Genomic DNA, 15,242 nt, shown 5'->3' with positions numbered 1-15,242 from the left:
ACCTAGATGTCCATTCAGTTCACAGAGAATCACCTCCATCGTTTAGTCTGCACCACTGATTTGGAAAAAGCCACATTGTTTCTGCACATAAAAATTCGTGAGTGATGAAAGCTGCAGCCAGGGCCATTAGCGGAAAGGCCTGGAAGGGTCTATTACTAATGACCTGCTTAATTCAGGCTGTAGTGAGAGGGAAATGATATATATTTTTTTCATCAAGGTCAGCTTTGCCCAAGTTCCAACAAAAGTCTAGAAGCTACAAGTCTGTCCCTCAGTCTGGGCGGTTAAGTGCCAATGAGGTGGCACTATTTTAATTTAGGCGTTGGCTTCCATTTTCTGCCAACCTTCTTATCCATCCCAAACTCAGGCCTCCTCTGACTGCCCAACTGCCCTATCTCAGTGGCCCCTAGCCCAGAAGATTGAGAATTCCATGGTGGTACAACTCTTTAAAATTCCCATGGGTGGTGCCAGGGAGTGAGATAGTTCTCTGCCTCTGGGAGGGGCTGTTTCTAGTGAAGCCTGCACAGGGAACAGGCCAGCCAGTCTGTCAGCCCATCCACATGAAATCTGTGCCTCCGTATAAGGCACTGAGCATGGGGTCTGGCACATATTAAGCACCATGTGAATGCCAGCTGCTCACTGCCCCCTCCCCTCCTCTCCCAATGCTAATACATGCCTGCTGGCTGCGGGATGCCCTGTGGACACCTGCACTCTTGAGAACCACTGTCTCACCTTTGCAGTTTTTGCAGTTTTCCAAAAACACTTTCATATATGTTGGCTCACAGGATCACCTCCATAAGCCAACCTTATCCCTGGTTTCCATAACTTGGGCTCAGGGAAGTTAAGTGACCTGCCCGAGGGGACCTAAATTGCCAAGTTAATTTGTCTGAGGTCCCTTGACTTGAATTAGTAGCAGAGCTGAGATTCGAATTTGGGTGTTCATGGGTCTCCAGAAGGGAGGAGAGGAGAGGGCAGCAGTTTGCGGGACGCAGTCCTTTCTCCACAGAAACCAAGGTGCTAACTGCTGATGGTTTGGGAGTCTGCACTTGGCCAAACAGGCGGCCCTCTACCAAATTCCTCAGGCAACAAGTGCTTCTTGGACGCGGAACAGCCCATCAAGCAGGACACACGTACCTGCAGGAAGCAGATGCCTCTGCAGAGTGACCTGTGGGAGTCGGACGTGTCCTAGGAGTCAGTCAGCATCAGTTGCTATCATTACCCAGCCTGGGGCACTGCTGTGATGACCAGGAACCATGGCTACTTCCTCAACGCTACCGATCTATCTAGTTTTTAGTGTTCGTTTTTTGATATAGAGTGAGACAGAGTGTGAGCAGGGGAGGAGCAGTGAGACAGGGAGACCCAGAATCTGAAGCAGGCTCCAGGCTCCGAGCTGTCAGCACAGAACCCAATGCGGGGCTCGAACCCACAAACTGCGGGATCATGACCTGAGCCAAAGTCGGACGCTTAACCGATTGGGCCACCCAGGTGCCCCTACTTCTTCACCTTTACCTTGAATCTCGACTAGCTCTTCGGTGCCTTTATTATATTTTAAAGTTGAAGCCCACTGCTGCAGTATTGTGGGCCGGGAAACGCGGGCTTCCCAGGCATGGCGGCACCAGCCATCCCTTCCTCCCTCTCCGCACCCCAGGCCACTCTCCAACTCTGGGATCAGTCCTACTGTTTCGTTCAGCTCCTCCTTCCACTGACAGAGGTACAAATGACTAATCTAAAAGCTTCTTCCTTGACGTTATTCTACTGTTCTCCAGTCTCGGTGGTTGGCATTTCAATAGCTGCACACAAGAAAGAGATTTCCTGAAATACTCTAAGAAAATAGCTGCACATAGTCCTTTGTTTCTCAGCTCCTGTTTCTCAGATATGGCCACCAAAATTAACTGCAACATTCTGGGTGCCAAACTGAAATTCACAGCTTTGACCAATGTTAGGTGATGAAGCTATTTATAAAATATATAATTTGAAAATCTGGCATTTCGTGTAGTAGGATTCTTCTCCATGAAGACGAAGTGCTTAGGCACGTGGAAGGCACTGCCAGGAACGGGAACTAATAAGGATGTTCGCTTGTGAGTTTCAACGACTTCCCCATTTCCAGTGTGTGGAGATGAAGCCTTCCCGTGAAAAGCCCAGGGAGAGAGGAAGAGGGGAGAAAAGCCCTCGCCAGCCCAGAGATCACATTATGTTTCTGAAAACGAGCATCCTCCCCCCCCCATGAATCAGTGTCAGCGCAAACTCGGAGGGGGAGAGCTGTCTTGCGCTAGCCAACCAGGAAAATACCCCATTCTGCGGGACAGAGGAAGGGTCCTACCAGGAGGTCCACCATGTTGGGCTTGTTGTTCCTCAGCGTCTTCACGGCGTGGAAGACGTCGACCGTCCTCTGGTGCCGGAGCATCTCACAGACGATGCTGATGGCGCAGAACGTCCCGCTGCGGCCTCCCCCGTTCCTGCCGGAAGAGAAATCAGATGGTCTAAGAGAAGGTCTGAGAGCATTTGCTCTCACGCTGCATCCTCACGTGCCTCCTGAACCCTGGAGAGCAGGCAATGGTGAAAGCCTCAGAGGCCAGGCGATCACTCCACCAGGGCCAATTATTTTAATTAAAGCAAATGGAGTTAATGAGTCTTAGCACTGGGCCCATGGGTCACCTCACTGGAGGTGATGAGAAACTGGCACATTCTGCTCTCCTAGCTTCACCTCAGATCTCAGTTATACAATCTCATAAAAACTTACCAGTTTTTACTGAAAGGGCCCACTGCAGGAAATTTCCAGCGAACAAACACCTTATCTGCTATCTGCCAGGAAAGTTGGTGATGAGTGTTCAAAGATGGACTTGGCCTTACAGAAGTCCACTATTATTTCATTATTAATCTCTAAAACACAGGAGCTCTTTCTGAATGAAACTTTTCATTTTGAACTAATTTTAAATGTGCAGAATCATCGTAAAAACAGCACGGAGGGGTCCCCGGCATACCCACCTCCCCTGATGCGAACATCTTACAAAATCATAGTATGGGATCAGAACCAGGAAGTTACCACTGGTGCAATACTATTACCTCAACTATAGGCCTTAGTCAAATGTCACCAATGACCTTTTTCTAGTCCAGGGTCCAATCCCAGACCCCACCTTGCATTGACTTGTCCTGGCTCCTTAGTCTCTGCTACCTGTCCATCAGGTTCTCAATCGTTCCTTTTTTTTCTTGACCTCGACACTTTTGAAGAGTACTGGTCAGTTTTTTTGTAGAATAAAAAAAAAATTAGAATGTAGATGTAGAAAGTGGCCATGGTGCCCAGCTACAATTTGAGAAGTCATTACAAAATACAAATTGTAGAATGTGGAAATGTAGAACTATGTCCCCTTCTCATGATTGGGAATGAAGTTATGCATTTTGGCCAGAGAACCACAGAGGGGCTGTTCATCCTTCCAGGGATTCAGGATGCTGAATGGCTTATTTTGCTGGTGATGTTGACCTTCATCACTTCTTAAGACGGTGCCTGAGAAATGTTTTCCTATGTAATCGTTATCTTTCTCTTAGTAGTTAATATCTTGGGAGATACTTTGGGATTCTGCAAATACCTCAGTTCTCCTCAAAGTTTCACCCACTGGTTGAGGATCCATTGGTGGATCCTGTCTGCAACAACGATCATTGTGGTTTTGATTTTCTACTTCCCTGTCTCCTTCAATATTCTACTGCGAGAGAGTGCTGTCTCTTCTCCACTATTTGACTAATTTATTTGCTTATATCTTTTATCTTTTTATCTATGTCACTTTATTTTTTCCTTAATTTTTTTAAATGTTTATTTACTTTTGAGAGAGAGAGAGAGAAAGAGAGAGAGAGAGAGAGAGAGAGAGAGAGAGAGAGAGAGAAAGCAAGTGGAGGAAGGCAGAGAGAGGGAGACACAGAATCTGAAGCAGGCTCCAGGCACTGAGCTGTCAGCACAGAGCCCAACACCGGGCTTGAACTCATGAACTGTAAGATCATGACCTGAGCCAAAGTCGGATGCTTAACTGACTGAGCCACCCAGGTGCCCCTATTTATGTCACTTTAGACTTACACATGTTAATTTTGTTCAATGAGCTAAAATCCAATAGTATCAATATTTATTTTTGTTGTTGAAATTGTTCTGGTTTTGGCCATTAGGAGCTCCATCAGGCCTCCGTTATTTTTTGAGTACTTTCTTACTCTCTGGGACCACAAGGTGTTCCAAACTCATCTTACATCTTCCCTGCACCAGCTCTGAGATCAACCACTTCTCCAAGGAGCTAATGGATTGAAAGAAAAATAAACACAGTATCATTATTACACCTAAGATAATATTACTGTGTCAATAGATACTTGAATTTCTAATTATTGTTCCAATTTCCCAGATTGTTTCACAAATTTTCTTCCAGTTGATTTCTTCAAATACACATCCAAGCAAAGTAATTGGTTGATACAGCTTGAGAGTTCATTTTAATCTATAGGTCCCTTTTTGCTCTTTTTTTCTGTGGAGGAAATGGGTCATCTTTCCTGTAGAGAGCCCCATATTCTCAGTTGTTCTCATTCATTGCATCTCTGTGAATCATTTAACATGTTTCTTTCTAATCCTTATATTCTATAAATTAGCAGTTAGGTCCACAGCTTCCTAAGAATTAATTTTTTTTTAAGACAGGATACCTTATAAGCATACTTTTTAAGGAAGCAGGCACAAGATATCACGTTGTTCTTTGTTTTGTGATTTTAAGATGGATCATTGTGTTAGAATGTCAGTTTGGTACATTAAGTTCAAAATCAGTTTTTTTTTTTTAAATTAAGTATAACAGACCTACAATTAACAGTAGTTAATGATATGTACCACACATGGTAGTACATATCTTAGTTAATTTCCAAATTCATGTTCCACGTAACCACCACTCAGATCAAGACACAGACCGGGATCAGCGCCACCCCCCCCCCCCCAGACCTCCTTCAGACTCCCTCGTCATCAATACCATCAATTCCCCAAAGATGATCTCTGTTCTCACTCCTGGCATTGTAAATGTCTTCGGTCTGTTTTCAAATTTTGTATAAAGGGAATATACAGTATACACTCTTTTGAGTCTGGCTTATTTCACTTAATACTATCTCCGTGAGAATCATCCATGTTGCACCACTGGCTTCTTCTTTTATATTGCTGAGAACAATTCCACTGAATGGATCTACTACTGTATAATTTTAATCACCTAACAGCTGAGGAATATTTGGGCTGTTGCTAATTTTCAACATTATGAGTCCATCTGCTCTAAAAATGTCTCATGGTGCATAAATGACTCATTTCTGTAGTCGTGTACTTGGGAGGGGAAGAGCTCAGAGAATGTATTTATCTTTAGCATTTGGTATTGCTGTCAAACAGATCCCAATCTCCATGCCATCTGTCCTTCCTGCCAGCGGTGTAGGGGGTGCTCCATTTGCTCTGCATCGTCACCAACACTTGGTATTATCATTTACTTGTTTGTCTTTTATTTTTTATTTTATTATTTTTTCAATTTATCTTAATGTTTATTTTTGAGAGAGAGAGACAGCATGAACAGGGGAGAGGGCAGAGACAGAGAGAGAGAGGGAGACCCAAAATCAGAAGCAGGCTCCAGGCTCTGAGCTGTCAGCACAGAGCCCAATGCGGGGCTCAAACCCACAAACTGTGAGATCATGACCTGAGCTGAAGTCGGACGCTCAACCGACTGAGCCACCCAGGCGCCCTTGTTTGTCTTTTATTTTTTTTTTATTTTTTTATTATTTAAAAAAAATTTTTTTTTTTCAACGTTTATTTATTTTTGGGACAGAGAGACACAGAGCATGAACGGGGGAGGGGTAGAGAGAGAGAGGGAGACACAGAATCGGAAACAGGCTCCAGGCTCTGAGCCATCAGCCCAGAGCCCGACGCGGGGCTCGAACTCACAGACCGCGAGATCGTGACCTGGCTGAAGTCGGACGCTTAACCGACTGCGCCACCCAGGCGCCCCCTTGTTTGTCTTTTAAATGTCACCTATTCTGCTGAGTGTGCAGGGGGCGTCTGGTCCTGGTTTTAATATGTATTATCCTGGAAATGAATGATGCTGAGTACCTTTTCTATGTTTATTGGCTATGTGCATATTCTTTGTTTAAAAAAATGAAGCTCTTGTCAAGTCTTTTGCTCAAACAACTGGGTCTATCTTTGCTTCTTTGCTTGCAGCAGTTCTTAGGCATTCTGGCTCCGAGTCCTTTGTCAGATGCATGTATCACAAAACTCTTTGCCCATGCTGTCTTGCTTTTTCAGTCTCCTTGGTGTCTTTTGATGAACCGAAGTGCTTAACTTTAATGAAGTCCAATTTTTCAATATTCTCTTTTATGGCTTGTGTTCTGTCTTGGGTATCATCATCTTTGGTTACCTCATGGTCATGAAGATTTTCTCCTGGAAGCTTCATTGTTTTCCTTTTCACATGTTGGTCCATGATCCATCTGGAAATGATTTCTGTATGAAGCATGAGGAGGGAGACCAGGTATGCAGGCTGTTTCCCCCCACCTCCCGTAATACTGTGGGGTCTTAGTTGTAAATCAGGTGACCCTGAGGTGTGGCTCCATTCCTGGATTTTCTCTTCTGCTCCATTAGCCTACTTTCTGTCTTCGCACTGTTAGCCACACTGCTTTTCCCCCACCAGCTTTTCACCTGATGCTTCCAATAGTTCTTGATGACCATTGTCTACACCCGTATTTTCATGAAGGGTTACAAAATGGTGATATCTTAATTCTATCCATTTCTTCTGGCTTTATGAGCTGGAAGACGTATGAAGAAAAAACAACAACCCTGTTTGCTCACTGTGAGTATATGCGTGGCTCAAGGAACCATTCCACTTGTAGCATGTGGAGGTCTGTTTCGGGCAGGGACTGCTCTGCCCACAGCCATTAGGAAGCACTACGTTATGCTGAATACAACATTCTTACCTCAGAAATGAACAGCAGAGAGCTTTTGTGGTTCAAAGCATTCTTTCCTAGACTATGTTGGAAGATACGACTTCAACTAAACTTTGTTTCTCACAACTAAAACAATCTTCATTTAGATTTATAAATCGAAACAATACACATTCTTACGAGGCATGGGTCTCATGCCCACCCTGATGCCAAGAGAGCCAGAGGCAGCCCCATGAGAACCAAGGGGACTTCAGGACTGGGAAGAATGTTTCCCAAGGGAAGATCAAGGTTCTTTGGGCTGGCAAGAGGGCAGAAACAATGGGATGCCTGCCGCCATGCACTATAAGGAACAGCCCGCTGTAGACATCATGGAGAAGGGCAATGCAATTGCTTAGTTTTGGGGTCACAGCTGGGCCTTGGGAGAGTATAGTGGGTGGCTGTCTATGAGGTGCAGTGATTTAAGGGGTCTTTGTATCTTCCCCTCAGGCCTGTCCTGGTGCCTCAACTTCCCCCGGTGTGACTTAGCCCTTTGGGTTACAGCACTGGCCCCTGTTAGAAAGCTACTAATCAAAGCGGGTGCCATGTACGCATTATACTCCTAGTTCCAGATACTGGCTGACTCCAGACACAGAAATGGGTGTCTGCAGACTGTTTTGAGTTTTTCCAAAAACCTAATGGATATAATACAAACCCTAACTAAAATGTCAGTTTTCCCTGCTGGGACTGTATCAACTCACACTGGTGACCCTCTGATCATATTCTGATCAGAAGCTCTATCTGCATTTAGAAGAAATAAATTGGGGGATGTCAGCTGTGACTCAATCCTCCTTGGCATTTTGTTGGTAGAGATGTTTTTTAATGAGCTGGATCCAGGAGAGGAAGGGAAAAGTAAGCTGGCAGGACAAAGGATTGGAGGCTCTGGTCGAGGGTAAGTGTGAACAGGCTCATAAGACTCTTTCCAAGGGCATATCAGTTTCTGTAGGATGAAACTCTGCCACTTTCTGACTCCTGGGAAGCAGGGCAGAGTTCTGGGGTGTCATGGACCCTCCTGGGCCCCCGGGGGGAGTGGCACGGCATGAGATACAGGCCTTGAGGGGAGAGTAACCGGGGTCCTTAGGCAAGCTTGTCATTTTAACGAGGGTTGCTCTTCCCAGAGTTAAACCTTATTTCCCCTTCCGTTTGGGAGAGATCTCACTGTGGGCTTGTAATGATACGCCCCTGAAAAGAGACATAAGCTTATAAGTTTCCACAAATTCTCTAAATACCTTCCCTAACTGCCATGACTTTCTAATTGCCTGCTCCATTAAGCCAATCCCAGCTGGCTGATTAGCTACATATCATCACCAATGAGAAAATGCAGGTGATGGTGCTCTGAAAAGCAAGGCAGTCTCTTTTCAGTGGCTCTCAACCTTGGCCACACACTGAAATAATCTGGCAGTCTGAAAAAACACAGCTGTCTGGGGCCCATCCTTAGGGATTTTGATGTGATTGCTTTGGGTATGGCCTGGGCATGGTTTTTTGCTTGTTTTTGTTTTTCATTGATTAAAAATTTTTTTTACATTTATTTATTTTTGACAGAGAGACAGAGCATGAGTGGGGAAGGGGCAGAGAGAGAGGGACACACAGAATTCAAAGCAGGCTCCAGGCTCTGAGCTGTCAGCACAGAGACCGATGCGGGGCTCGAATTCATGAACCCTGAGATCATGACCTAAGCCAGAGTCGGATGCTTAACCGACTGAGCCACCCAGACGTCCCTGTTTTTGTTTTATAAAAATCTCCCCAAATGATCCTCAATGTGCAGTCACAAATGGGATTCAATGCTCTGTAGCAGAGGTCTTCCCGTTTGAGCACCCCCTAGAACTGCTGGTCTAGAGACCACACTTTGGAGATACAGGCTCTAGCCAAATCTTCCCTGTACACACACACACACACACACACACACACACACACATATATTTATATTCTCAGGCAAAAACCAAGACATAAACAAAATTCTCTTCAAAGACAATTCCTTTGAAAGACAGTTCCTTCGAAGCCTCTGGCATGATTTCCTATAGAATTACCAGCTAGTGTGCTGATACACCTGCTGTTTGCCACCACCAGTTTTGCCGAATCGGGGCGGGGTGTGGGGGGGCCTGATCTGTAACATCTGCTGACGTCAGTGTCCTAGATACTTCCACTGGGGTTGATTGCAAGTTACCAACAGTTTAACTACCAGCTCAGAAAACTCCCTAAACTTACCAATGGACTCTCAGGAGCTGGTAGGAGCCCAGGGAATCCACCCAGGTGTTTCTTTTTAAGGGGGGGGGGGCGGATGACCACAAGGTCAGGGCTTATTTTTATAGCAGTGACACCCTATCCCAATGCAAAATGTGCATATTTTGTTTTCTGGAAAGCAAACCGAATTCTTAACGAGGAGGCAGATCATCTCCATTCATCCAGGCCTGCTTATTTCTTCTCCGTTTATAGAGAGGCAAGGGATGGTGAACCATGGGGGGGACAGCGGAACGCTGGCCTGGCCCTTCTTAGGTGCAGAGCCCTCCTTAGCACTTACAAGCAGTGCACAACCGTGCGGCCTTCGCCCCCGTTGTATTCCTCCTGCCACTTGTCCACCTGGCGAATGAGCTTCAAGAAGGAGCGCTTGGACACCGGCGTGTCCCTGTACATGGGCCAGCCCAGGAACTGGAATTGCTGCACCATCCGGTATCCATCTTGGGGCTGCGGGGAATCAGGCAACAGTCAAGGAGGTGAAAGGACACAGGCATCATTTACTGGTGGGATTCCAGCAGGCTGAGTCCACCTGCTTGGACTTCTCAGCAAAGGAGGCCATTACTAAGGGACAGGCCGGCCTATAAATAACGAAGGAAGCTTCCACTGGCCTGAAGCGTTAGGCGTTGTAACCCCGAGCCGTTATAAAAAAACAGGTGTTTTAAATGACAGGCCAGACAAAAGCGAAGCAGAATGCTTACAGTTTTGCAAAAGCCAAGTGACAAATAACGTACAATGTGAACACTGACCTCACTGGGCAGTAAGGGGTAACATGGGTTTACTTTAATTGCAGGTAATTGGAGGGGAGAGAATAATTTATAATCTGGAGATGTGTGTGAGCTCAGGGTGATAGAGGTTACATGGCGTTTCTTGCAAACACAACATGGTTTTGTGTATTGGTGTGAGTCTTGCTAAGATATCAATAGTCAATTAATCTTTAGTCATAATTAAATGGAACTGGAGTATTCAAAGAAAGTGTTAGAGAAGTGGCAGCGGTTTTAATCTGGCTGCGGTTAAATCACTTGGATCACATCTCCTGCAGCCTTTAGCACCTCTGACACGGGTGACTGGTCTTGCTCGCTGACACTTTCTTCACCCAGCTGGCCTTTCTCCACTCTCTGCCCTCTGTCTCAGTCTCCCTTCCTCCCAGACCTCTTGCTGATGGAAACCCCAGGCTCAGTCCTTGGGCCCCCTGTCTTCTCTCCCTCTCACCTGATGAGTTTATGCAGTCTTTCAAAACTCCAGTGAGTTGTCAAAGTCATCAACAAAGTCAATGTCATCAAAGTCACCAACATCTCTGGGTTGGGCCTCTCCTAAATGTCCCCCCTCATAGATCTGGGCCTATTTGACACTTCCTCTTAGGTACCTGATAGTCATCTCAAACCTGGCATGTTTCCGGACCTTCTCTCTAATGCGTGTCCCCCTACCCCAAACAGTCGCATTATCCCCATAGCCTTCCCCAGCTTGGTTAACGTCAGTTCCAGTGGTCCATTTCTCAGGACCCAAATCTTGAGATCCACTCCTTATTCCCTGGGATTCAGCCTATTCCCAAATCCTGTTGGCTCTGCTGTCGGGATATATCGGCATCTCTCTGTCTCGGGTACCTCCAGTGACTGCCTTCATCTTGTTGTCACTTCTTATTTGGATTATGATAATGGCTTCCTGATGGGTCTGTTCTCAACACAGAAGGTACAGTGCTCTTTTTAAGGGTAAATTATATCATGGGATTCTTCTCTACTCAAAACCCTGTAACGGCTCCTTATTTCCTTTAGAGCAAAAGCCCAAATCCTAGAAGTGGCCTGTGAGGCCCTACGTAGTCTCTGTCTCTCGCCGCCCCCCCCCCCCCCCAAACACTTGGCTACTTTCCTTCAAGGTGGATAACTCCATCAGCTACTCTCACCTTGGCTTACTGTGCTTCAGCCATACCAGCCTCCTCACTGTTGCTGGACCCCACCAGACAAGGCCCTACCCCAGGGCCTTTGCACTGACCATCGCTTCTGCCTATAAAGCAGTCTCCAAAGAGATCCGCATGGCTACTCCCTCACTTTGGTTGGGTCTTTGGTCACACAGCACCTCTATTTAAAGACAGAGACTTGCTCTCCCTCCTGGCCCAAGTGCTTTCTACCTCTCCATTTTTTCCCTATAGCACTTATTGCTTCTAACATACTGTATTATAATATCTGTTATATCTATTATTTATTGTCTGTTTTCTCTCATTAGAATGTAAGCTCCATAACGTCAGGGAACTTTGTTTTGTTCACAAACACCTAGAATGTATTCCAAACTCCTAAATGGTGACTGACCAAGTGGGCACTCTAAATGTTTGGTGAATGAGAAAATAATGAAACCAGAACATAAGTGAGGTTGGCTGCGATTCTTACTCTGGCTGCATTATAAATACGGAATATCCTGCTGATGATGTCTTCTTCTAAGTCAGCAGAAACAAATTCCACTTGGATGGGGCCATGTCTGTGAACTCCGTTCTCTGGCCAGTACTGCGGACACAACTGAATTCAAAACACAGAAACACGAGGTTAATTATAGGAATAAACTGACTCCTAACAGTTCGGATGAAGTCACTACTGACATTCGCTAATTCTTAACACTTCTTTGATGCACTTTATTTTCTTTCCTTTCTCTCTTTTCCTCCCAGGAAGTAGACTTGAGGACTTTCTTGTTGGCTGATTCCTCAGCTCCACCTGTCCTCCTAGTACTTCCTTCTTCATTTTCTCAGAAAGTATCTTTAAGCCACGAACCATTCTGCTTTCCAAGGAGGCCACATGGATGCTGTTCAACGCATCCCGTTGTAAGATCTCTTCTGCATTCGTAAAGGAACTTTTGTCAGGCCCTAGGGAGATGCCACTGGCTGCCACTACAAGAGCTAAGATACTTGAGAAGGTGCACACACCTGTTAACACCCATATCTCCATCCTCCCCCATGTGGGCTTGCTTTGTAACTTGTAATCACTTTTGCGAATAGGGCCATTCAGTGACAAGATACTGATAACAGTGCTGGGTTGCATTTTCATGCTCTGGTCCAACCCCTCCCAGCTCAGATCTAGAAAACCTGATATAAGAAGAGTCAATGCTTTGCTGTTTTATCTAGAGGTGGTTTTAGTTAAAATCACAAATTTCCTAGAGTCTCAGGGGCCAGGTATTGGTGACACCAGGTAACTAGAACTTTGTGTGAATGTGGCACACAAGTTAGCATGGAAGGAGGGATGCTGGGAAGGGGAGCTTATGAAAGAGGCACCTTCGTTTGCTATGACCCCATAGAAGTATTAAGCTTGCAGATAGGTGGGGAGACCACCTCCCGTGACGTTTCCCTCTCACAGACCTTTCCTAAAGCCTTGAGACGCTACTAGGCCTTTAAAGTCTGGAATTAAACTTCTTTTGGGACTTGGTATCCAGTGATGTTTCGGGGAGCAGAGTTAAACTTTTATCTTTCGGATTTACATGGGGGAGCCATGAGGCAATTACTTCAATATTTTACAAGTGGTTTCTACTGGGCCAAGCGCAGATGAAAAACGTATCTCATTTTAAGCAGAATGATGTACCACAAAAGGAGAATCCACTCATCGAATTTCCTTGTTTGGATGACTTTTATTTTCCAAAGTATCTAAAAGCTCATCGTCAAAGGTTGCGAAGGTTGATGAACGCCCAAGACCGCAAGATAGTTTTCAGTTCACAGTGGGGCAATGGCGCGCAGTCTCTATTACAAATAAGGTGAAGGCTTGAACTTTACGATCGAGAGTGAGCGTCGGTTACCTAAGCGTACTTCCTACCTTAGCTGCGTCTGCAGTATTTTAAAAATCACATTTACTTATTTTAAACTAAGTCTTCTGTAAAATGCTCCCTTCCTCCCCAGCACTTGCTGGTGACAAATTCTAAAACTGCCGTGTCAAATGATAGCATGCTGATGCTTAGTTTCTCTTTGTACCCAAGGGTAACCACTGCGAAAATTAACGAGTATCGGGATGGGAAGCCGAGATGGTAGTAAAAGTCCTAACATGCACATTTGAACTGTTCTGCCCATTTCTTCCTTCGGACTGAGTTAGCTTTACTTTCTGCTTGCTCTCTCGGTTCAAGCCCTGATCAGAGCTCATCACTCACACCAGAGAAACATGAATGGCCCAGGCCGGCGCGTGGTTCTTGGCACAATACATTCTGCACTCAGCTCAAGTAAACCGTGTAGAAAATGGCTTAAATGGTGCATAACACGTCCATGAACCGGACCTATAAATACTTAAAATAGTTGAGTGCTATTCTCGTACAACTGCAAAGACTTTAAGTTCAAATGCTCAGTTTAGTGTTCTCTAAATGACTATGTCCCAGGAGCCCCTTCTTCTCACTCTGAAAATCAGCTCTGTCTGCCGAGCGGAACTGGACTCTTTGTCTCCCCTACCAGGGTCGGCCGAGGCTTGGTTTGAATCCAGACAGTTCGAGCTTAGCATGCAGCTTCAGAATTCCAATACAGTCGTTCAAGAAGAACTTGTGGAAATCACTCACGTCTGGTTCACTAATAGGAACCCCCCCCCCCCCAGTTTATCACCACATGTCAGGATTCACATTAGGGGGAAAAGAATGATTCTGAAGACGGAATAGTCCCTTGTCCTGTAACACTCTTTCACTGAATCTTGAATTAGTGAAATTTAAGCCGTGGCATTGTGAGTTAGAAGATCAGGATCCCTGGTGCTATTTTGAGTTGGGTCTTTGAAGTTCCCTGAACTGTGGTCTGCTTGTCTTTAAAAAGTGGCTGCATTCTCTCTTTGGGAGGGGATCACTGTGGAAGACTTCTGAAATATTTAAGCTTCTTAAGCAAAAAGGACTAGATAAGGACAAGGATGATCGTTATTATTTCATCCACTAGCTCTCAGGCGAGAACCCTAACAATATAGTGTAGGGCCTCACACACAATTAAAAACATTACAGAATCGAAATGAGTGTCCGTGGAATTTATGGCCGATTGATGACAATAAAATGGATTTTAGGAAGGAAAATTCTTGTCCAGTTTGGATGCCAAAATACTTCTGACCTCTTTTTTTTCTTTTTTAAGCTGGTCTCTACCAGATAGAAAATTAATTCCGTTTCAGAACACGTTTATTCTTAAAACACGAGAAGTCCACAGGTCCCATAATGCCCTCTGTCACGGTGGTTAAGTGGGAGACTGGTGTCGCTGTACCCGAACAGGATAAATTCAGCTCCTAAAGGGACACTGTGCCAATGCTCGCCTGACAAGTCCCTTTAAGGGAATGTTTCTGACCCCATTACTAGTACCCAGTCGTTACTGTCCTGTTCTTTCTCTTTTGGTGTGTAAGGAAAATAGCTATGGGAAAGCCCCATGTATCATTCTGAGCTTCTCTTATGTTCGAGTCCCGGTTTTGTTTCTTTTTAATATCTTTACCCAAGTGTTGACAAAAGTCATTTTCGTCCCTTAAAATCACCGTCACCCTACCATGACAATCTCTACCTGCAGGCTCCAGGTGAGCCTTGCCAGGAAGTACACGGATCCTCCCGGGGCTAAGAGCTGGGCTCGTGCTGCTGTGCTCCCTGCTTTGCTGCCTCCGCTTGGTTGCAGGTGTTACGATATCCCCACCCCCAGCAGCTCTGACTCCACCCATTACCTGTATCTCTCTCTACTTGGAATTTCCATCCTCGGGGAACAGCGAATTTCTGACCCTGTCTTTCCCTGTCACTTCCACCATCTATGATCTCTATCTGGTTTTTCAGTTTCCGACAACTTTTGGCCCCGTCCCTAATTCCGTCTGCTTTTGACGTTTGTGTTTCAGCTCCCGCTCCCAACCCTCACCTGGCGTTTGCGAGCTGGCACGGGGGCCTGTGCTTCGCAGTGTGCAAGCAGAACGAACAGAAATTTGACCCTGGGCTTGAGTCTCACCTGGGCAGGATCCACATCATTTAGCATAACCACAGACGTGCAGTGATAATCCAGGACCAGTCTCCAGAAGTCTTTCACCGTGTTTGGCAAAGGATGCTGGGTGACTATAAAAGCCGAAGGCTGTTTATAGCTCTGCAAACGCAAACAAGAAAGATCCAGATATACCCAG

At 45.5% G+C, this 15,242-nt stretch overlaps 1 protein-coding gene across 1 annotated transcript in view; it reads right to left on the bottom strand.

The window, feature by feature from the left end:
• Positions 1–15,242, bottom strand: part of PTPRM (protein tyrosine phosphatase receptor type M) — a 794,802-nt gene that overhangs the window by 7,183 nt on the left and 772,377 nt on the right. Inside the window, 4 exon segments of the mRNA XM_032595357.1 lie at positions 2,318–2,453; positions 9,464–9,627; positions 11,559–11,684; positions 15,074–15,205. Of these exon segments, the coding sequence (XP_032451248.1) occupies positions 2,318–2,453; positions 9,464–9,627; positions 11,559–11,684; positions 15,074–15,205 (558 nt within the window).

This window comes from Lynx canadensis, chromosome D3 (genome assembly GCF_007474595.2).
Source record: "Lynx canadensis isolate LIC74 chromosome D3, mLynCan4.pri.v2, whole genome shotgun sequence".
Taxonomy (NCBI): Eukaryota; Metazoa; Chordata; class Mammalia; order Carnivora; family Felidae; genus Lynx; species Lynx canadensis.
This window is presented reverse-complemented; position numbering and strand designations above follow the sequence as displayed.